This window comes from Labrus mixtus, chromosome 1 (genome assembly GCF_963584025.1).
Source record: "Labrus mixtus chromosome 1, fLabMix1.1, whole genome shotgun sequence".
In the NCBI taxonomy this organism is placed as follows: Eukaryota; Metazoa; Chordata; class Actinopteri; order Labriformes; family Labridae; genus Labrus; species Labrus mixtus.
The window spans coordinates 6,324,233-6,342,575 of NC_083612.1; the positions used below are offsets into that span (position 1 = coordinate 6,324,233).

Genomic DNA, 18,343 nt, shown 5'->3' on the forward strand with positions numbered 1-18,343 from the left:
CTAGTGCAATATTATATTTATTTCTTACAGTGAATTTTGGTTGCCATACAAGAAATCTTGAGGATTTGAAAGGGGGGGAGGAGGGGGCGGGGCTTAAGAGTGCAGTTACAGGAAAATTCTCTCTCTTTTCATTTCAGTAATTAGTCGACTCTATGATGATTCAGTAGCACAAAATTACAGCAACATAGAAAACATGAACACAAGTCTTTGCACAAATTACCGAGAAAACATTTCTTAGCCTCTATGAAGACTTAAAGAATAAAATCTATCGATGAGGAAAATCAATTTAAGAAAAAGAAACGATGATGAAGGTGGGAGCAGTGTTTCAAAGGGGGGGTGGGGGGGGTGGCTGGGTGGAGGTGGGGTTAGTGAGCCATGCCTGGTCTAAACACGGCCTGGTGAAAGCTCCACGCCATGGCGAGGCTTCAAAAGATTCTTCTACATCTACTCAGATCTACAACAGAGAGAAAACTGTCGGTGACTGAAGGACGGCCACCGCTAATCTTTTTGGCGGCGTTGTTTGTTTACATTTACATAGGTTTCATATATTTCTACCAAATGGCCTCTTCTTTTTTTTTTTTTTTTTAAATTTACACTTTTTTTTTGCTTCTTTTCATACACACACTCTAGATTGAGGGATTTCAGGGGATGAGAGTCAGGCAGACGGTGGTCGTCAGAAGATTTCTGTACGGTGGCCTGAAAGGGAAAACGCACTGAAACGGTGAAGGTCGAGATGTGCTCGGGTGGTCACATCTGCTCGGGGTCCATCGCCTGCGTTTGTATGATGATGTAAGCACGCTGTGATTGGCTGTCAGAGAGTCGGCGAGAGAGGTCGACGTCTCCTCATGAAAGTGGAAGAAATCAAACACACACAGCATCCAAAGTGCCCTAAATCAGTGGTTCTCAACTGGTGGGTCGGGACCCTGAGGTGGGTCGCGGGGCCTTTTTCGTTAGGTCAAGAATGTGTGGCTGGAAAAAAAAAGTCTTTGAAGCGCTTTTTAAACATGTTTGTTTTGTTCAGTTTCTTGCTTCTGTCACATGTTTTGTACCGACTGATGTCCAAACTGCACAATTTTTCAGTAAATAAATCTGATTGGTCGAATAATTTGGGTCGAGGTTCTTCTCACGGAGGAGTTGGCGTTGGGTCCTGAGACTAGACGAGTTGACAACCACTGACTTAAATGTTACACGGTTGATGAGAGTCCCTGTCTGAACACATTTACACGGCCACTCTTCAATGTTTGTAATGACGCCACCTGCTGGTGACAGACAGTAAGCCTCGTTTAACATCAAATGTAGGTTGCACCATGTGCTCTAACTTCTTGTTGTGACAGTTTGTCGTTCGTCCATATTCTCCGTCCGTAGACCCGTGAAAACTACATCTGTAAACTCTCCGACCAACAGCCAATCACGGTGTGCTACATCATCACACAGTCGATCGTATTGTGTGACGTCACCGGCAGACGCGGGACCCCGAGCAGATGTAAACACCCGAGCAGATCTGGGACCTACAACGGCACAAAAGAGTTCAGTCAGGAAAGTTCACGACGAATACACCCACAGAGACGAGCTGAAAATGCAAAGACGGCTGCAGAAAGCCGAAAGAAATGATTATCAGCAGGCTGCAGGAAAACAAGTCCTTCTAAAAGACCCAAATAAAGAAAAATGGCGGCACTTCCTGTTTGGTTCTCACCATGACGATAAGAGACTCTTTTTGTAGATCTTTGCATGATACATACGTCTGTGCACGGAGGTGAAAACACTACAGAGGGTGAATTTTTTTTAAAGCATAAGGGGGCGCTATGGAGCCATTCTGCAAAACTCTTGTTCAAGACCTAAAAAAATCAAAAAATTTTCACATGGCCTGATGCGTGTGCAAAAGTCAGTGAGATTTGGGGGCATGTCACAGCCCTCGAATAATCAATTAAATCCAGAGATAGATTATGAAATCAATTCCTTGCATTCCAGCAGGGTCCTCACTGCGAGGTCTGTGCTCAGGTTTTAAAAGTGCATAAACCCGGTAAATAAATGTAACAGAAAAATGGTGCATATTCAGTCACCACAAAAAAACGTGCTCCAACGCTGTAGGGGGCGCTAAGAGGAGATTTATTCTGATGTGAGGCGACCACATGAACTGTTAATAAGACAACAAAATGATTCAACATTTGTGTAGGATGTTTCTTAAGGCTGACTACTGGGGTAAAAAAAACAACTTAATAACTTGTAAGTCAAAGCTGAGGAGCAAAAAACTGCAGTTCCTCAAGTGTCCACTAGAGGGTGGCTACAAAAGACCTGAAAGTCCCATACACACCCATATAAAAATGTCAAATTTTAACAAAATAACTTAACATGTTTACAGCTTTTGGTTATGATTAGTTAATTTCTTAATAGGAGCACATCGTAAGGAGGGTTGTATTTTTTCCTAACTCACCCGTTTTGATTTGAAAAAGGATAAGAGTTATTCACAATAAGGCGTGTAGAGGGCAGGCGTTTGGTAGCTGTTTGTCTAGAGGCTTAAAACCCGCCTCAGCTCCAGCTCTCAGCCTGTCGTTAGATTGACTGAAAGTTAGACTGAGAGAGCATTTCCAGCATGGAGGGTTAGGGTTCATTAAATCAAAACGGGTGAGTTATTAAATAAAAAACAATGTGCTCTGATTAAGACATTAACCAATCAGAACAGAATCGTTTTTTTGAACCAGGCTGTGAACATTTTAATTTCTGCTGTCAAAACAGACATTTTAACATAAGGTGTGTATGGGACATTAAGGGTCTTTCACATCCAGCCTCTAGTGGACACTCGATGAACTGCAGTTGTTTTTTACACTTCCACATTTGCTTCATTCTTAAAACTGGAGGATACCGCTTGTCTCACACCTGAAAGCAGCACAGGAGGTTTGAAATGAGTGTCTTCAAAAATGTTTCACCAACATCCAGTTCCAACAAGCGCCCCCTACAGGCCTGGAGCCTTTCCGCTGTGATATCTGGAAATATAAAGCATTTTTCATTATTGACGTTTCCTGCAGCACATTTCTCTTTGCGTTTGCAGCTTGTTTCGTTGTAATTGTTCTGGACTTTTGTGTTTTTTTTTTTTCAACGTGCTTTCATCCTGAAGTTGCCGCCTGTTTCTCTGTGTGACGATGATCTCGCCCGTTGCAGCGCGTTTGCCCTCGCTGCCAACCGTACACCTTGGGATTCACTTGATTGGCCAAAATATCTTACACTGCAGTAGTATCTACGTTAGGCAACACTTCAAGAAAACACTGACAAGTGAACGCATCATGATATGTAACTTCAAAATGGGAAAAATAAAACACAACCAAGGAGATTCATTCAGAATAAATATTGCTTCTTACATAACCCAGAAGTCTAATAATAATCACATTTTTATCTATATAGTATTTCTCTTTTTTTTGGCAATCCACGCATGAGTGTCTTGTTCGGATAACCTCTATAAAATTTCATAGAACTCTATACAAATCTTTAAAAATACTGTGCTTTTCTATCCCACGGCCGACGCGTCGCTGTTTGTTTTAAAATATGGAACAGGATAATAGCAGCATTGTCCCGCGCAGGCTGCCTCCGTACGGCTGAATGTTCACAGAACACAGAGCTTGTGTATGTTTCATTAGTCTCCTCGAGAGCTGCACCTCAACATGAAGCCGCGGAGTGCGATATGAAACCAAATAAAGGTGTTTTGAAATCTCTCTCTGCAGACGTCGGGTTAGCGTGGAGCACATACTGGATCGTCCACACGTGAGGCGTGCTCTGAAAGAATCTACTTTAAAATACGACACGAGCTGTACGAGCGACAGTGGTGCAGAAGGGTGGAGGTGGCGGGAAGGGGGCGGGGCCTGTGAGCTATTTAAGGCATCCTCTGCAGGATGATTGGAGGAGGGTGGGGGTGGGGGGGTGAATCCACTGCTTTGGTCCTCAGGTCAGCTCTGGCAACAGTAGATCCTCCTTCATAGATAATCTAAACCTCTTAATAGAGCTATACATTGAATCAAATATCCTCTTAAACACTCTTATATACACACAGTTCAACACATACTGTACTTCTACTTCTGACCAGCCTTTAATCGTCACTAGCAAACACGTACACATCATCTCCAGCTTTAGAAATGCGGATCTGGTTTTAAAATCTGGACTTTAGAAAACATGTTTGACCGCGGTGTGTCCTTCAGGAGCTGCAGCGGAGTACGAAACGTGAGACTCGGAGAAACTCACATCCCACCAGAAATAATTTCTATCACTTTGTAATCTGAAAAAAACATCTGTCGGCTTTGTCATCTCATTCTCTGCTCGTGTTTCTGACATAAAACCCTGACGCTGCAGATTCTCCATCTGCTCGAAAAAAGCCGACGGTTGTTGCAGTTTTTCACGTCATCGGGATGAAGACGATCTCCTGTAGCGGCTGCTCAGTTTAGCTTCTGCAGCCTCCTTTAAGATGAAATAAAAGAGCTGCACGAAGGCTGCGCTGGTCACAAACTTTACTTCTCCTTTAACGCTCTGCTCCAAAGTCCAGTACTGGACCCAAACCACAGACCTGCTCCTCCTCACAGCTGATCCCATCGGGGGGCGCAGTTTGGTTGATTTTGGATCTGGTTGTGTTTGAGCTCCAGTTAGCTTCATGCTAAGTCTCCGCTCTCGTTATAAACAAAGAACGATGTATAAAACAGGTCGGGTCAGTCGATAGGCTGGAATAGAAACGTTATAAATTCTGAGATTTTTTAAACATCAACCTGTGAGTTAGAGATCTTTAATATCAGGACACTAGAGAGGGCGGCAACGGGATCCGAGTCGCGATCTATTGGAGGTCGTCCGTTCATGTTTTGACATTTGTTGGAAGAGTTCGATGAGAAGATTGAAACCACTGAGTCAGAGGCAGAAATAAAGTATAAACTCGAAGGTGAGGATAATTATCTGCACTTATAAACTGTATGCACGTCTTTTAAAGAGAAGCTAAATTGTTGAAAGCCGATTGGTTTAGGGATGTTACTTGATGCAGTTATGTTGGCTACATACGAGAAGATTTTCAAATCTGAACCGATTTTAAAAACGTTAGAGACCACAAACATCAGGTCAGTTTAACAGATGTTTAACATCATAACCCTCCTCATGATGTCACAGAAACTCGAGTGATCAAATGTGACTTCAGAGGAAAAACAAAGATGGAGGACGATGGACGTCGTCAGCTGGCTGTCCGGGCGTTTTGTTTTGTGCGGAAATTAACAAATTCCACTCGGCATGGTGCTCAGGTGTGTTTATGTTGCGACGCTTCCCGGTTTGCTCGCTCTCATTGGCTGTTTCAGGAAGAAGCAGCCTGATCTGGAATCATAAATATCAAACATGTTGGACGAATATGATTCCAGATGGAGGAGGCTCTGACTCCATCAGGAGCGGTGAAATCATCGTATCGACATGACACACTTCAGGACAAATAATCGGTTGAATCAGGCCACGCCCCCTGATCATTAGGTGCGGGAAATCTTGACCTAACATCGTCTCGTGTGTAGCCAGCTGTTGCCTCTTCGTTTCCACATGGACTGAAAGCTGAATCAGAGGTGACACAGCTTCTGAAGAGGAACGAGAAAAAAAAACACCAAAAAAAAGATCCCTCACAAACAGATTGTGTTTGTAGATATCAATGAGCGTCTGAACGAGCCGGACTTCCTGCTTCCTGCCTTTATGCTAAAATAAAAACTTCTCTCGACTCAAACACGAGAGCTTCAATCTTCTCATCTCACTCGCCGTCCAGAAAAAGTCAACAAGCCGATTCCCCCCCAAAAAATCAAACTTTTCTCTTTTAAACAAACCATGCAATTCTCTCGTTAAAAAAAACATCAACTTCTACCACGTACGCACGGGGTGTGTGATACGTCAGCATCACTGTGGGGCCGCGTTAACGCCGAGTGTCGACCTGCTTAAAGTGAAGTGGAGGGAGCGCTGACACGATGAGAAAAGAAAAGAACAGCTCTACTTTCCCTACAGGCTGGCCTATTTAACAGATCCATGGAAAGAGATAGACTGGCCTTAATCATTCGGGTCACCCATTAACGCACACACACACACACACACACACACACACACACACACACACACACACACACACACACACACACACACACACACACACGCACACACACACACACACACACACTGAAGTAGAGGGAAAAGCCAAGTGTGCCCTTTGCAGACGAGAAGCTGGTTCAACCGTCTCAGCGTCCGTCCGTCTCGTACCTCGTGTCCTCGCCTTTCTTTTTCTTGTGTGAAGAGGTGGACACTGAGTGGGCGTGGTCTGCTACAGCGTAGCTCCTCCTCCTCCGGTGACCACCTCTCTCCATGCTTTGCTCTCTCTCTGGAGAAGAAGGCCATCGACGTATCCGTGTGTGTATACATGCTCGGGGTGTGTGTGTGTGTGTGTGTGTGTGTGTGTGTGTGTGTGTGTGTGTGTGTGTGTGTGTGTGTGTGTGTGTGTGTGTGTGTGTGTGTGTGTGTGTGTGTGTGTGCGGTCATGAGATATCGTTTCATATTACTTTAAACATGTCATCTAATGTTCTTATTTTGACACAAACAGGTGAAAAGCAAGAAAAATGAAGTCTATCGCAAATTGTTCTCTACAACCTTAGATGCACCCAGAAATATAACTCCGGTAGGACTCTAGTGAAGAAATATTATTCTCTGAACAAACTCTAGCAAAGATAGAAAAGGAGCAACAACCAGCTCAGCTGGTTTTCATGCACCCACACCGGGGTGCACGGACAAAGTCTTTAGTATTCCAAAGCGGTTGGGTGAGCACGAGTCTCTAAGAGAAACTTCCAGACGAGTGTTTCTTTCAGAGTTTGAGTTCAAACTATTCCAGAGTTTTAGTTTCAGTCCTTTGTGCTGGCCTCCTCTGCTTACACTCTCCTTGATGTGACATAGCAGCTATTCTCTTCTTTTTCCCCGACTGTCCCGCCCGACATCCCATGATCCCCTGGTGCTCAGGGCGGGGGGGGAGGAGGAGGAAGAGGGCGGATAACACCGGAGCACTGGATGAGGGCGACGGAGGATGAGAGAGGACAAAAACAGCAAGAGGCAGCATCAGCTTGGACAAAACTTCTACCCAGATCCACGACTTGAGATAATGTCTGATGAAGAGTAAAAGTGATCGGTAACACCTCCCTCTCCTCGGCCCTGACTCCGCCCGCCTCCTCGGGGCTTATCTGTCCTGCAGCAGCTTGAGGGCCCTCTCGATGTTCATGCGGTGGCCGACCCTCGTCACGCCCAGGTCGATCAGGTCCTCTTTCTGCAGGGATGGCAGGTGTGCGCCCTCGATTTCATTGTCCAGGAAGGCGTCTTTGTGCTCCCCCAGATTCAGGCTCTCCAGCCAGTCGGCCACGTCGTGCTTGTTCCAAAGCTCCATGGGTTTGGAGGCGAAGGGCTTCCCCGAGGCCGCCACCGCCTGCATCAGCGTGAGCGGCGACGGGGAGCGCGAGCTCCCGCTGCCACCGCACGAGGAGCTCAGGCTGTAGCCGCCGCCGCTGCCCATGGGCGGGGTGGGCAGGCCGAAGACGTCGGTGAGGGTGGGCGACACAGAGGGTGGCAGTGAGGAGCAGGGCGTGAGGGAGGAGGCGGAGTCTGGCGGGCTGCAGGGGTGTGTCTGTGATGGGAGGCTGCTGGGAGGGGTGGAGGTGAGGGCAGAGGCCGCGTTGTTACGCATTCCTGAGTCTTCTGTCGGAGGCCTGAGGGACACAAAAGACAAAAAAAAGAAAAGATCAGGTCGGATATTTTTAGCACGGGGCGAGCTGAACGCCATCTTTGAACGACATGTTCCATAACCAGCTTTACACCCCGTCTGTTTATCTTAAGAGGTTTTCTGCTAATGCGTTAGCGGACATCTGAGCTGTCTTTCTGTCCCCTTGGTGAATGAAGTCCTCCAGATATCCAGCGAGTCCTGAGAGTCGGGGACGTTATCAGAGCTGACCTCTGCAGCAGGAGGTCGGTGAAGATGCTGCGCCCGTTGACAGAATCAGAAAGATGACGGAGTAGATATTTAATCAGAAGACAAACCAATCAGACGTAAAGATGAGCTGGCAGGTCACCTGACATTGAATGGTTCCTGAACTGAAACCAAAAAGCTGCCCAGAGGGTAAAGTGCTTTTTCTGAACACTAGGTGGCGTACTGTGACGTGGTGCTTTAATGGGTCATCACGATGGTCTGGAGTCATGATGAGAAAGATCTCTGTTCATTAAACTCAAACTACAGCTGTTCATCAAGTCACTGCTGCGAGGATGTAATGCTGCTAAATGACCACTAGGTGGCGACTCTTCCCTGGTTAGACTTAAGGCAGGACGGCTGGTTTTCTGTGAGTCTCTGTTCAGACCTTTGAGCTACATGAGCTTCATACTTTGAGATATTTGTACAGATTCGTCCACTGTGTCATGTTCTTGTTATTTATTTTTTATTTTTCATAAGATTTTATTTTTGGGCTTTTTGTGCCTTCAATGGAGAGACAGGACAGTGGACAGAGTCGGAAAATCAGGGAGAGAGAGAGAGAGAGTGGGGAATGACATGCGGCAAATGAGCCACAGGTTGGATTCAAACCTGGGCCGCCCGCTTGGAGGACTGCAGCCTCCATACATGGGGCGCACTAACCACTGTGCCACCAGCGCCCCTGTTCTTGTTATTTGTTATTTATTAAATCTCTCTCTCCGATTCATCGACTCACAATGTCACGTCTCTGAACGTGGAATCTGAAGTCTGAAGATGAAACCTGTAACCTATAAAGTGAACAATTACATTTTATAACATCAATTCAACTTTACAAAGTCAAGACCAAACCAACAGAGAGCTCCAGGACCTACAGCTGAATTGAAGGAACACAAACTGGGGATTCATTTGACGTAAGAAAAATCGTGGACTCATCTCAGACTCGTCCACGCTGAAAATAAAAACATGTGAAGGACGGCGAGGCGGGAAAGTTTCTCCGACACAGCAAATCCAACCACAGCAAATAAAAAACGCTCCATCCATCACATTACCTGCTGGCCCACGTGGAGGGATGTGACGGATGTGCTGATATTCAGAGCAGAAACACACACACACACGTGCAGCTTCCCCTCAGGATCCTGTCTGTTGATTCTCATCCTCATAAACGGATCTAAACGTCACTAAGAGTTGTTCTAATGACTCAGAGGGAGAGAGTCTGACCTCCACACTTTCTTCTTCTCTCGTTGTGTCGTGTGGCAGCCTAGATATTTCTCCCTCCTCCTTGTGACATATGGGACGGCCTGAGGGGAAGTGAAGGGGGGGGGGGGGGGACAAAAGGAGGGTCGTTCTGCCAAAATGGAAGTGGGCCACCGTCGAAGTGCGGCCTCCTCCAGGCCCCTCCCCCTCCCCCTCCTCCAGGCCCCCCCCCCCCCGGCATCTCACACACAGAGACTGAATCAACTTACATACAAGCTTTACTTTTCAACAGCGGCTGCTCCACAGGAAGGTCATGATGGATGGAGGGACGAGGAGGACACAGAGGATAACATTAGACACATGATCAAAACACACACATGAAGACACACACATGATGAAGACACACACATGATGAAGACACACACACATGATGAAGACACACACATGATGAAGACACACACATGATGAAGACACACACACATGATGAAGACACACACACACATGATGAAGACACACACACATGATGAAGACACACACACACATGATGAAGACACACACATGATGAAGACACACACACATGATGAAGACACACACATGATGAAGACACACACACATGATGAAGACACACACACATGATGAAGACACACACATGATGAAGACACACACACACATGATGAAGACACACACACATGATGAAGACACACATGATGAAGACACACACATGATGAAGACACACACACACATGATGAAGACACACACATGATGAAGACACACACATGATGAAGACACACACACATGATGAAGACACACACATGATGAAGACACACATGATGAAGACACACACACATGATGAAGACACACATGATGAAGACACACACACACATGATGAAGACACACACACATGATGAAGACACACATGATGAAGACACACACACATGAAGACACACACACACATGATGAAGACACACACACACATGATGAAGACACACACACATGATGAAGACACACACACACATGATGAAGACACACACACACATGAAGACACACACATGATGAACACACACACACACACATTAAGACACACACATGATGAAGACACACACACACATGATGAAGACACACACACATGATGAAGACACACACACACATGATGAAGACACACACACACATGATGAAGACACACACATGATGACACACACATGAAGACACACACATGATGAAGACACACACACACACATTAAGACACACACATGATGAAGACACACACACACATGATGAAGACACACACACACATGATGAAGACACACACACATGATGAAGACACACACACATGATGAAGACACACACATGATGAAGACACACACACATGATGAAGACACACACATGATGAAGACACACACACATGATGAAGACACACACATGATGAAGACACACACATGATGAAGACACACACATGATGAAGACACACACACATGATGAAGACACACACATGATGAAGACACACACATGATGAAGACACACACATGATGAAGACACACACACATGATGAAGACACACACATGATGAAGACACACACGATCAAAACACACACGATCAAAACACACACACATGATGAAGACACACACACATGATGAAGACACACACACATGATGAAGACACACACATGATGATGACACACACATGATGAAGACACACACACATGAAGACACACACATGATGAAGACACACACATGAAGACACACACATGATGAAGACACACACACATGAAGACACACACACACATGATGAAGACACACACACATGATGAAGACACACACATGATGAAGACACACACACATGATGAAGACACACACACATGATGAAGACACACACACATGAAGACACACACACACATGATGAAGACACACACACATGATGAAGACACACACATGATGAAGACACACACACATGATGAAGACACACACACATGATGAAGACACACACACATGATGAAGACACACACATGATGAAGACACACACACATGATGAAGACACACACATGATGAAGACACACACATGATGAAGACACACACACATGATGAAGACACACACATGATGAAGACACACACACATGATGAAGACACACACACATGAAGACACACACATGATGAAGACACACACACATGATGAAGACACACACATGATGAAGACACACACATGATGAAGACACACACACATACATTCATCTAAAGCTGACCCGTTTACTGTAATGCTCTTTTAGCTCGTCTTTTAAAACAATCTGTTGATTATCGGGTCACATAAATTAAATCTCTGCAGCAAGACGGAAAACTAGAGTCCCTCCATGTGTCACTAAGGAGGTTTATCTACGGTGCACCTGAAGGGACAAAATAACATAAATTGCGATTAAAAAAATGAATGCATTAATTTCAGACCTTAACAAGTTAATGCTGACGTCATCTTAATGTTCTGTATTATGAAGCGTTCAGAACAACTCCTCCTGCATGAACAGGAGTCGTCTGTGAGTTTCTTCTTCTACTACTTCTTCATATCGTTCTCTTTGATTCTTCTTCACCAACCCTCGCTCTGCTCCGGCTGCACAACATTTTTATTCTAATTTTCCCGTAATGACAAACACGCCGGACACCCGAGCTCTGACTCTGATTTCAAACAGAAGCACGGATGCTTCACAACACTTGACCTGAGTCGAGTGTTTGGTGTCCTGATGTTTTATCGTCTACTAATCACTTTTTATATCACGAGTTAAAATTGATGTGAAAACTATGTAATTGCTTGTTAGCCTAATTAGCACGGCGCCCCGCTTAGCTCCTCTGACCTTATTAACGGAGAGTCACGCATAACAAAGAGGACGGAGCTGTTGTGAGCTTCTCTCTGTGCAGGACATCAAGTCTCATTACTGCTGTGTTTGTGTTTCAGAAAAAACAGGTAGCATTTATTTAGTGATTAGCTGGATGTGTCCTAAAAGCTCCAAAAAATGAAACAGGAAGTGATGAAAAATGTAATAAAACGCCAAAAGGAACAAACTGGATAGGTCATGTGTCATGTTGAGAGAATAGATATGAGTGAAAAACAAACAAAGTTAAACGTCCAGTGTTAAAAACAGAAGCCGATGCAAAATCCTGCAGTTCCTGGAGTGTCCACTAGAGGCTGGCTGCAGAAGCACAGGAAGTCACATACACACCCATTCAAAAAAGTCTGTTTTTACAGCAGAGATTAACATGTTTACAGCCTGGTTCAAAAAAACAAATAGGTCTGATTAGCTCATGTCTCGATCTGCACACTAGATCCTGTCTCCAGTTCTGCCTCAAACTGACATTTAAAACATTTTCTGATGCCAACTGCCAATTTCCAAACATCACAAATGGCGGCACACAGCGGTTCACTGTCACTCTATTTAATGCTCCTGTTTCCACATCCCGCGTCGTGGGCCGGCAGCACCGCTAAGCTCTCCTCCGTTTTAAATACGCTGCGAGTCTTTTTTTTGACGGAGTTAGCTGCAAGCACGTGTCAAGCTGGACAGAATAGATCGACTCGGACAGGAAGTCAGACAAGGAAACTCACAGAGCGTCCGGTCAGTTTCAAAATATGTGGATTCACGGCCTGATGTTCCATCACTTTATCAACATTATGTCAGCAGGCAACTATGTGGAACTATGTGGAAACACGCAGTTAAAACAACAATCTGTAACTCCTCCTCCTTCAGTTGTTTCAGAGTCGATCTAATAGAACAATAACCTCCAACAGGGAGAATGGCGTCTCTCTCGTGTCCACAGAGCGCCCGCTCGCCTCTTTTCAGCACTATGTAACTTTGTCAGCGGGTCGAGGTCGTCTGGTGAGAAGTGCGTACGTCTTTACGGCGCTAGTTCACACAGCAGCCTTCAGCTACAAAGCAGACAGTTAGCCCGTCTCTGTACTGTTTGATACAACGACTGAGAGAGAGAGAGAGAGAGAGAGAGAGCATCAGGGAGAGAGCGAGAGAGAGAGAGAGAGAGAGAGAGAGAGAGAGAGAGAGAGAGAGAGAGCATCAGGGAGAGAGAGAGAGAGAGAGCATCAGGGAGAGAGAGAGAGAGAGAGAGAGAGAGAGAGAGAGAGAGAGTGAGCAAGAAGCGGGAAGACTATTATACCTTATAGATGCAGTCTGACAAAAAATTGACCAAACCTGAAAATATAATGAAGTCCAGTCCACTAAATTCAAACCAAAAGATGAAAAATGTGAAAGCTATGAAAAAAGAGCTTTAAAAATGTAGGAACAAGCTGAGGGTGAGATTTGAAAAGTGCAGAGAGAAACTTAAAGTTCAGAGTTCAGACGCATTCTGCAGATACACACACACACACACACTCACACACACTCACACACACACACACACACACACACACAGACACACACACACACAGACACACACACACACACACACACACACACACACACACACACACACGTAAGGTTAGCACGTGGCGTTCATCTCAGCGCTGAGTGAAGCTGTGATATCGATATAAGAGGTGGGAGACCTTCATCGCCTTCATGGCGCCCACACACATCATCATCACATGACTGCCCGCTTCTACAACACAAACCAGCAAGCACACACACGACCCGTTCATCGGCATGCACGCACACGCTGCCGTTTTATTTATAGAAACACACAAACACACGCACTGACTCGGCTGTGCCGTCTTACATAACGGTGACCTACTAAAGCAGCGCGGCACGTGACCTGCGTGAGATGATGTTGAACTCTGCTGAGGGTTAGTCCTGCCACCACACACACACGCACACACGCGCACACACACACACACCCCCCTCCCCCGACTCAGACTGACATCACTGCAGGCCTCAAGGCTGCTCTCATCCTACGGTTGCTAAGCAACCCTTTCGTCCACAGGCACAACCAACGCACATTTAATCTGGGAAGCTAAGAGACGGGGATAAAAAAAAAGAAAGAAAATAAGACATTAAAAAAAAAAAAAAAAAGCCACAAATGTCCAACAGAGAAAATCTGATGATCCCGACATCGCCGAGGAAGAAAAAACAAAAGAGGAAGAGCATGAGGGAGCAAAGGATGGAGGGAGAGAGAGAGAGCATGTGTGAATCTAGGCCATCTTCTGTGCCTCTCTGTTGCCATCTGTTTGTCAGGATCAGAAGCAGGAGCACCTTTCCCCTCCCCGGGCTTCTTCATACGACGACAGCGTGCTCTCTATGAACCCACAACTGATCGGCTGCTCTGATACCTGCCGACCCTCCGATATAAGACGAACAAATGAGGGAGGTTTAAACGACATCTGACATGAGAAACACACACACACACACACACACCTCAGAGCAGCCATCAGTAGGAAGAGTTTATCAAATTGTCCGGGCGCAGCTTCAGGAACGTGTGACGCTGCAGTCACATCAGGACAGGATCACATCTGGCTGTTTGATCCCACCACAGTCATCGAGTGACTCAACCAAATTAAGCTGATCAGACCAGTTAGCATCACTTCAAACTTCACTGATCACAGATTACAATCCAGCGGATGCTCTGGGAAAAAAAGCAGTAAATAGCAGTCGCAGCCATTTACAAATTTTAACACATTTGTGAACCAATTTGACATCTTTGCACCAACCCTCTTCTCATAACCCATTAGCTATATTCTGAGGATGTTTCAGCCGTTTGGGATCAATGGCCGACTTTTGGGTCTTCCAGTGCAGTGGCAGTTAGCAATGGAAAACGTCTTCTTGGGCATTGACGCGTTGTTATGGCATAAAAGGCAGGGTTGGTGGTTTTCTAAAACTAGCATGATTTTGAAAGTAGCATTCCCTCAGTGCTCCGTCTGCACCCACCCCCTCCCCTCTGTGCTCCCTCTAAAGCCCCGCCCCCTCACTTACATGCACGAGCGCCGTTGCTCCAGAAGTGGACCTCAGCTCATCTCTTGCATTGTGTAGAAACTACGTCGTCTCATGTCTCATTCAGCAGTAAGTAAACTCTCAGTATAAACTCCTAAAGTCATCGGTGACGCACTTTGAGTGTGAGCTAGAGCACGCAAGGGTTAGAGAGCGAGCAGGGAGACAGGGAGGCGTGTGATTGGTTCATCAGATTGGTACCTCGTGGCAGACATTGGTCAAAGTTTTTACAGACTTACAACTGATACAGATGATGGATTTTCTTTGTTCCTTTTTCAGAGAACATGAGTTATTAATTTCTGTCAGGACCTAAAGACAACTTCAACCAAAATCTTAAAAAGTGGATCTGGAGGAAATGAACAACCCTGCCTTTAAAAACACAATTTTACACGCCGTAGGTAAGCCACCGGAGTCCTGCAGCCACAGCACGGCTGGGCAATTAATAAAGTTTCCATGATCGTGAAAAATCAAGATAATCGAGATTAAACGACCACTATGCTGCAAGTTAGCAGCAAGTAAAGTATACTCTACTACTACTACTACTCTAGCTTAAAGGGGACATATTATGAAAAATCCACTTTTACAGTGTTTGTGAACATATATTTGGGTAACCTGAGTGTCTACTGACCCATAAAATGTGAAATAAACCCATCCAGTCCTGCTCTGGATGCACGTTTCTAATGTGCTCTCCTTGTGATGTCACAGTGGGATTCTGGTAAAAAGAAAAAATCCCCTCCCCTCCCCTGATATCTCCACCCATGGACTCCACCCCCAGCCTAGAACAAAGCGCAGGTCCGCCTTTTTTATTCTCACTAGCGAAGGAGTGATGTCTACGGGGAAAACTAATTTCATTTAAAGAGACACACACACCAAAACGGAGCATTCTGAGAGAGCTGGTTTATACAGGGTCACAAACCTCCTCTGGTGCTTGATTCATGTTATATTTTGATCAAAGCACAGCACAGATGTTTCATTTAGAGCACAGGGGGACTGCTTGAAAAGGTGGAGAAGGGGGATGATATGTCCTCTTTAAGACAGTTCAAACATTCAAAATAAAAGCGTAACAAAAAAACATTTTGAAATACAAAATGATGGAATTTCAAAGATGTGATTTAAAATGCCAGCTCTGTACACACACCCGAACGTTACTCTACACACAGCTGTCCATGTCTTTGACTTATTTTGATGGTACTGCTGTTTTGTGTCGCCATCTTTGAATTCAAAGCATCGTTTTCTGCCTTCTGATTCATGTTCTCGCTCAGCTCAAACAGGCACAGTCTGTGACTGAAATAATCAAACATATTCCTCTTGTAATTATCCTCCTGAAGATGACTTTCTACAGCTGCAGCTCAGATTTGCAATAAATCTGACATGAGTCACGTTATGTCGCAATACAAAGTGCATTCAAATGTTGGTTTTCCAGAAGTCGTAAGAAGCCTCACTGTGAAAACAATCTCTCAGGTTCAGGGAATCATTTTAAAAGAATGGCTGCAGGGGGACAAAAGCTTTACTTTGAAGGGCTTCCAGACTCATGCAGCGGGGACCTGACAAAGAGTCAACCAGGTAACTCAGGTAAAATGTTCTCCAACATAACAATAAAGGAAACCACTGACACACACACATGGATTAAACAGGACAATACATGGTAATAAAATAATCCAAATATCTCTACAAGTGTTTTAAACTCTGTCGTACTGTAGCATGCAACAGCTGTCAACTTGTCAAACAAAAGGTGACTCCTCATTGGTCAGATTGCTGCCTTAGTGGGACTTGCAGGGCTTTTACAGGACTTGAGGAACTTCAGTTTTTCCCCATATTGGCTTAACTTTTCAACACTGGAATGTGCCGCTTGTCTCTAACTTAAACAAACGAGCCAGCTAAAATAAGACACAGGCAGTAACACATCAGGAAGGGAGAAAAAACTGAAATACAACTAAATGTAGGCAACTGGAAATCTTCAGATGTCAGCTGAACAGCTGGCGCTTATCGATGGAAAATGACTTATGTCTCTGATATGTCGCAGGTTATGTGCGGAGCTGAAATTTAAAGAAGTAAACTCCTGTGTCAGTTACAGCTTGAGAAGTAGATTTATCACAAACACTGAAAGGAGCTGCAGTATTTTCCATTTTCCCAGTAATATGAAGAAGCAGTGTTGCAAAGTGTTTAATGACATGTGGACAGGAACAGCGTGAGGTTTGGATTAAATTAAAGCATGACATTTCTAGTTTGTTTGAGTGATGATGTTCACATGAATACGTCATGACAAAAACATGACAAATAAAGCTCAGCAAACTCGATTTTTCATCTATTAATCAACCCGTCTTTTAGTCTGAAAAATGTCTGCTGCTCTGTCTGCTTCTCAGAACCCAAAGTAACATCTGTCAATTGCTTTTTTTCACAACCTAGAGTAAAAACTTTTCATTTACTGTCATCAAATTCAAAGAAAAGCAGCCAGTTGTCACATTTAAAAAAAGCTTGAACCAGCAGATGTTTGACATTTCTGCTTGGAATAATAAAACCTGTATTCAATTATCATAAAACCTGGCGATGAATCTTCTTCTGATTGACTAATCAATCAACCATTTCATCTCAAAAGGTTAACTGTATCTCCTGAAACACTGCATGGAAGAAGTAGACTTCATCCCCGTTTCCACCAAGTGGTCCGGTTCAGTTCTGTTTGGGGCGGTGTGGTACGCATTCATTGGCGTTTCAGAAGTTGGAATGGAACCAAAATAACTGATCTGTACCGTCCTACTTTTTAGCTTCCCTTCTGTTGGAGTGCCAAGCGTACTGATCTGACCCTAAAGGGCGGAGCTAGACACACTGCAGTCTGTTAATTGGTCGAAAGAATCGTCACTTCCTGTGCAACTAAAATAAAGGAGAAACACAAAACGCACCATGTTTGAATGTCCTGTGGATTAGGATAGAGTCATTTCAAGAATGTTTTTTTTTTTTTTTTGCGGCTCCTGGGGCGTGTAGCTCCGCCCCATTGACGACCCCGGAGATGCAGACCTTCCTGGGAATCTTTGATTTTCTTTTGTCTACTGTGTCACATTCTTCTTATTTGTTGGATTTAATGGCGGTCTACGCTACACTGTCGCGCCGCTGTGATGTAGTGATGAGCAGTACTTTAAATTAACACCCGCCAACCGGCCAATTGGGGGTCAAAATTTTCTTTGGCGGGTAACATTGTAGGGTTAGCCGCCATTTTGGCTGGTGATGAATGAAGCAAATATCACTGCGTCTGTAGAAATGATGCGACAAGTCAGTGT

At 44.8% G+C, this 18,343-nt stretch overlaps 1 protein-coding gene across 1 annotated transcript in view; it reads right to left on the reverse strand.

The window, feature by feature from the left end:
* The window catches only part of LOC132979130 (SH3 and multiple ankyrin repeat domains protein 2-like), a 240,976-nt gene continuing 222,633 nt past the window's right edge, over window positions 1-18,343 (reverse strand). The window contains exon 24 of the mRNA XM_061044700.1: window positions 1-7,724. Within this exon, the coding sequence (XP_060900683.1) occupies window positions 7,202-7,724 (523 nt within the window). The 3' untranslated portion in view covers window positions 1-7,201. The remainder of the gene's footprint in view (window positions 7,725-18,343) is intronic.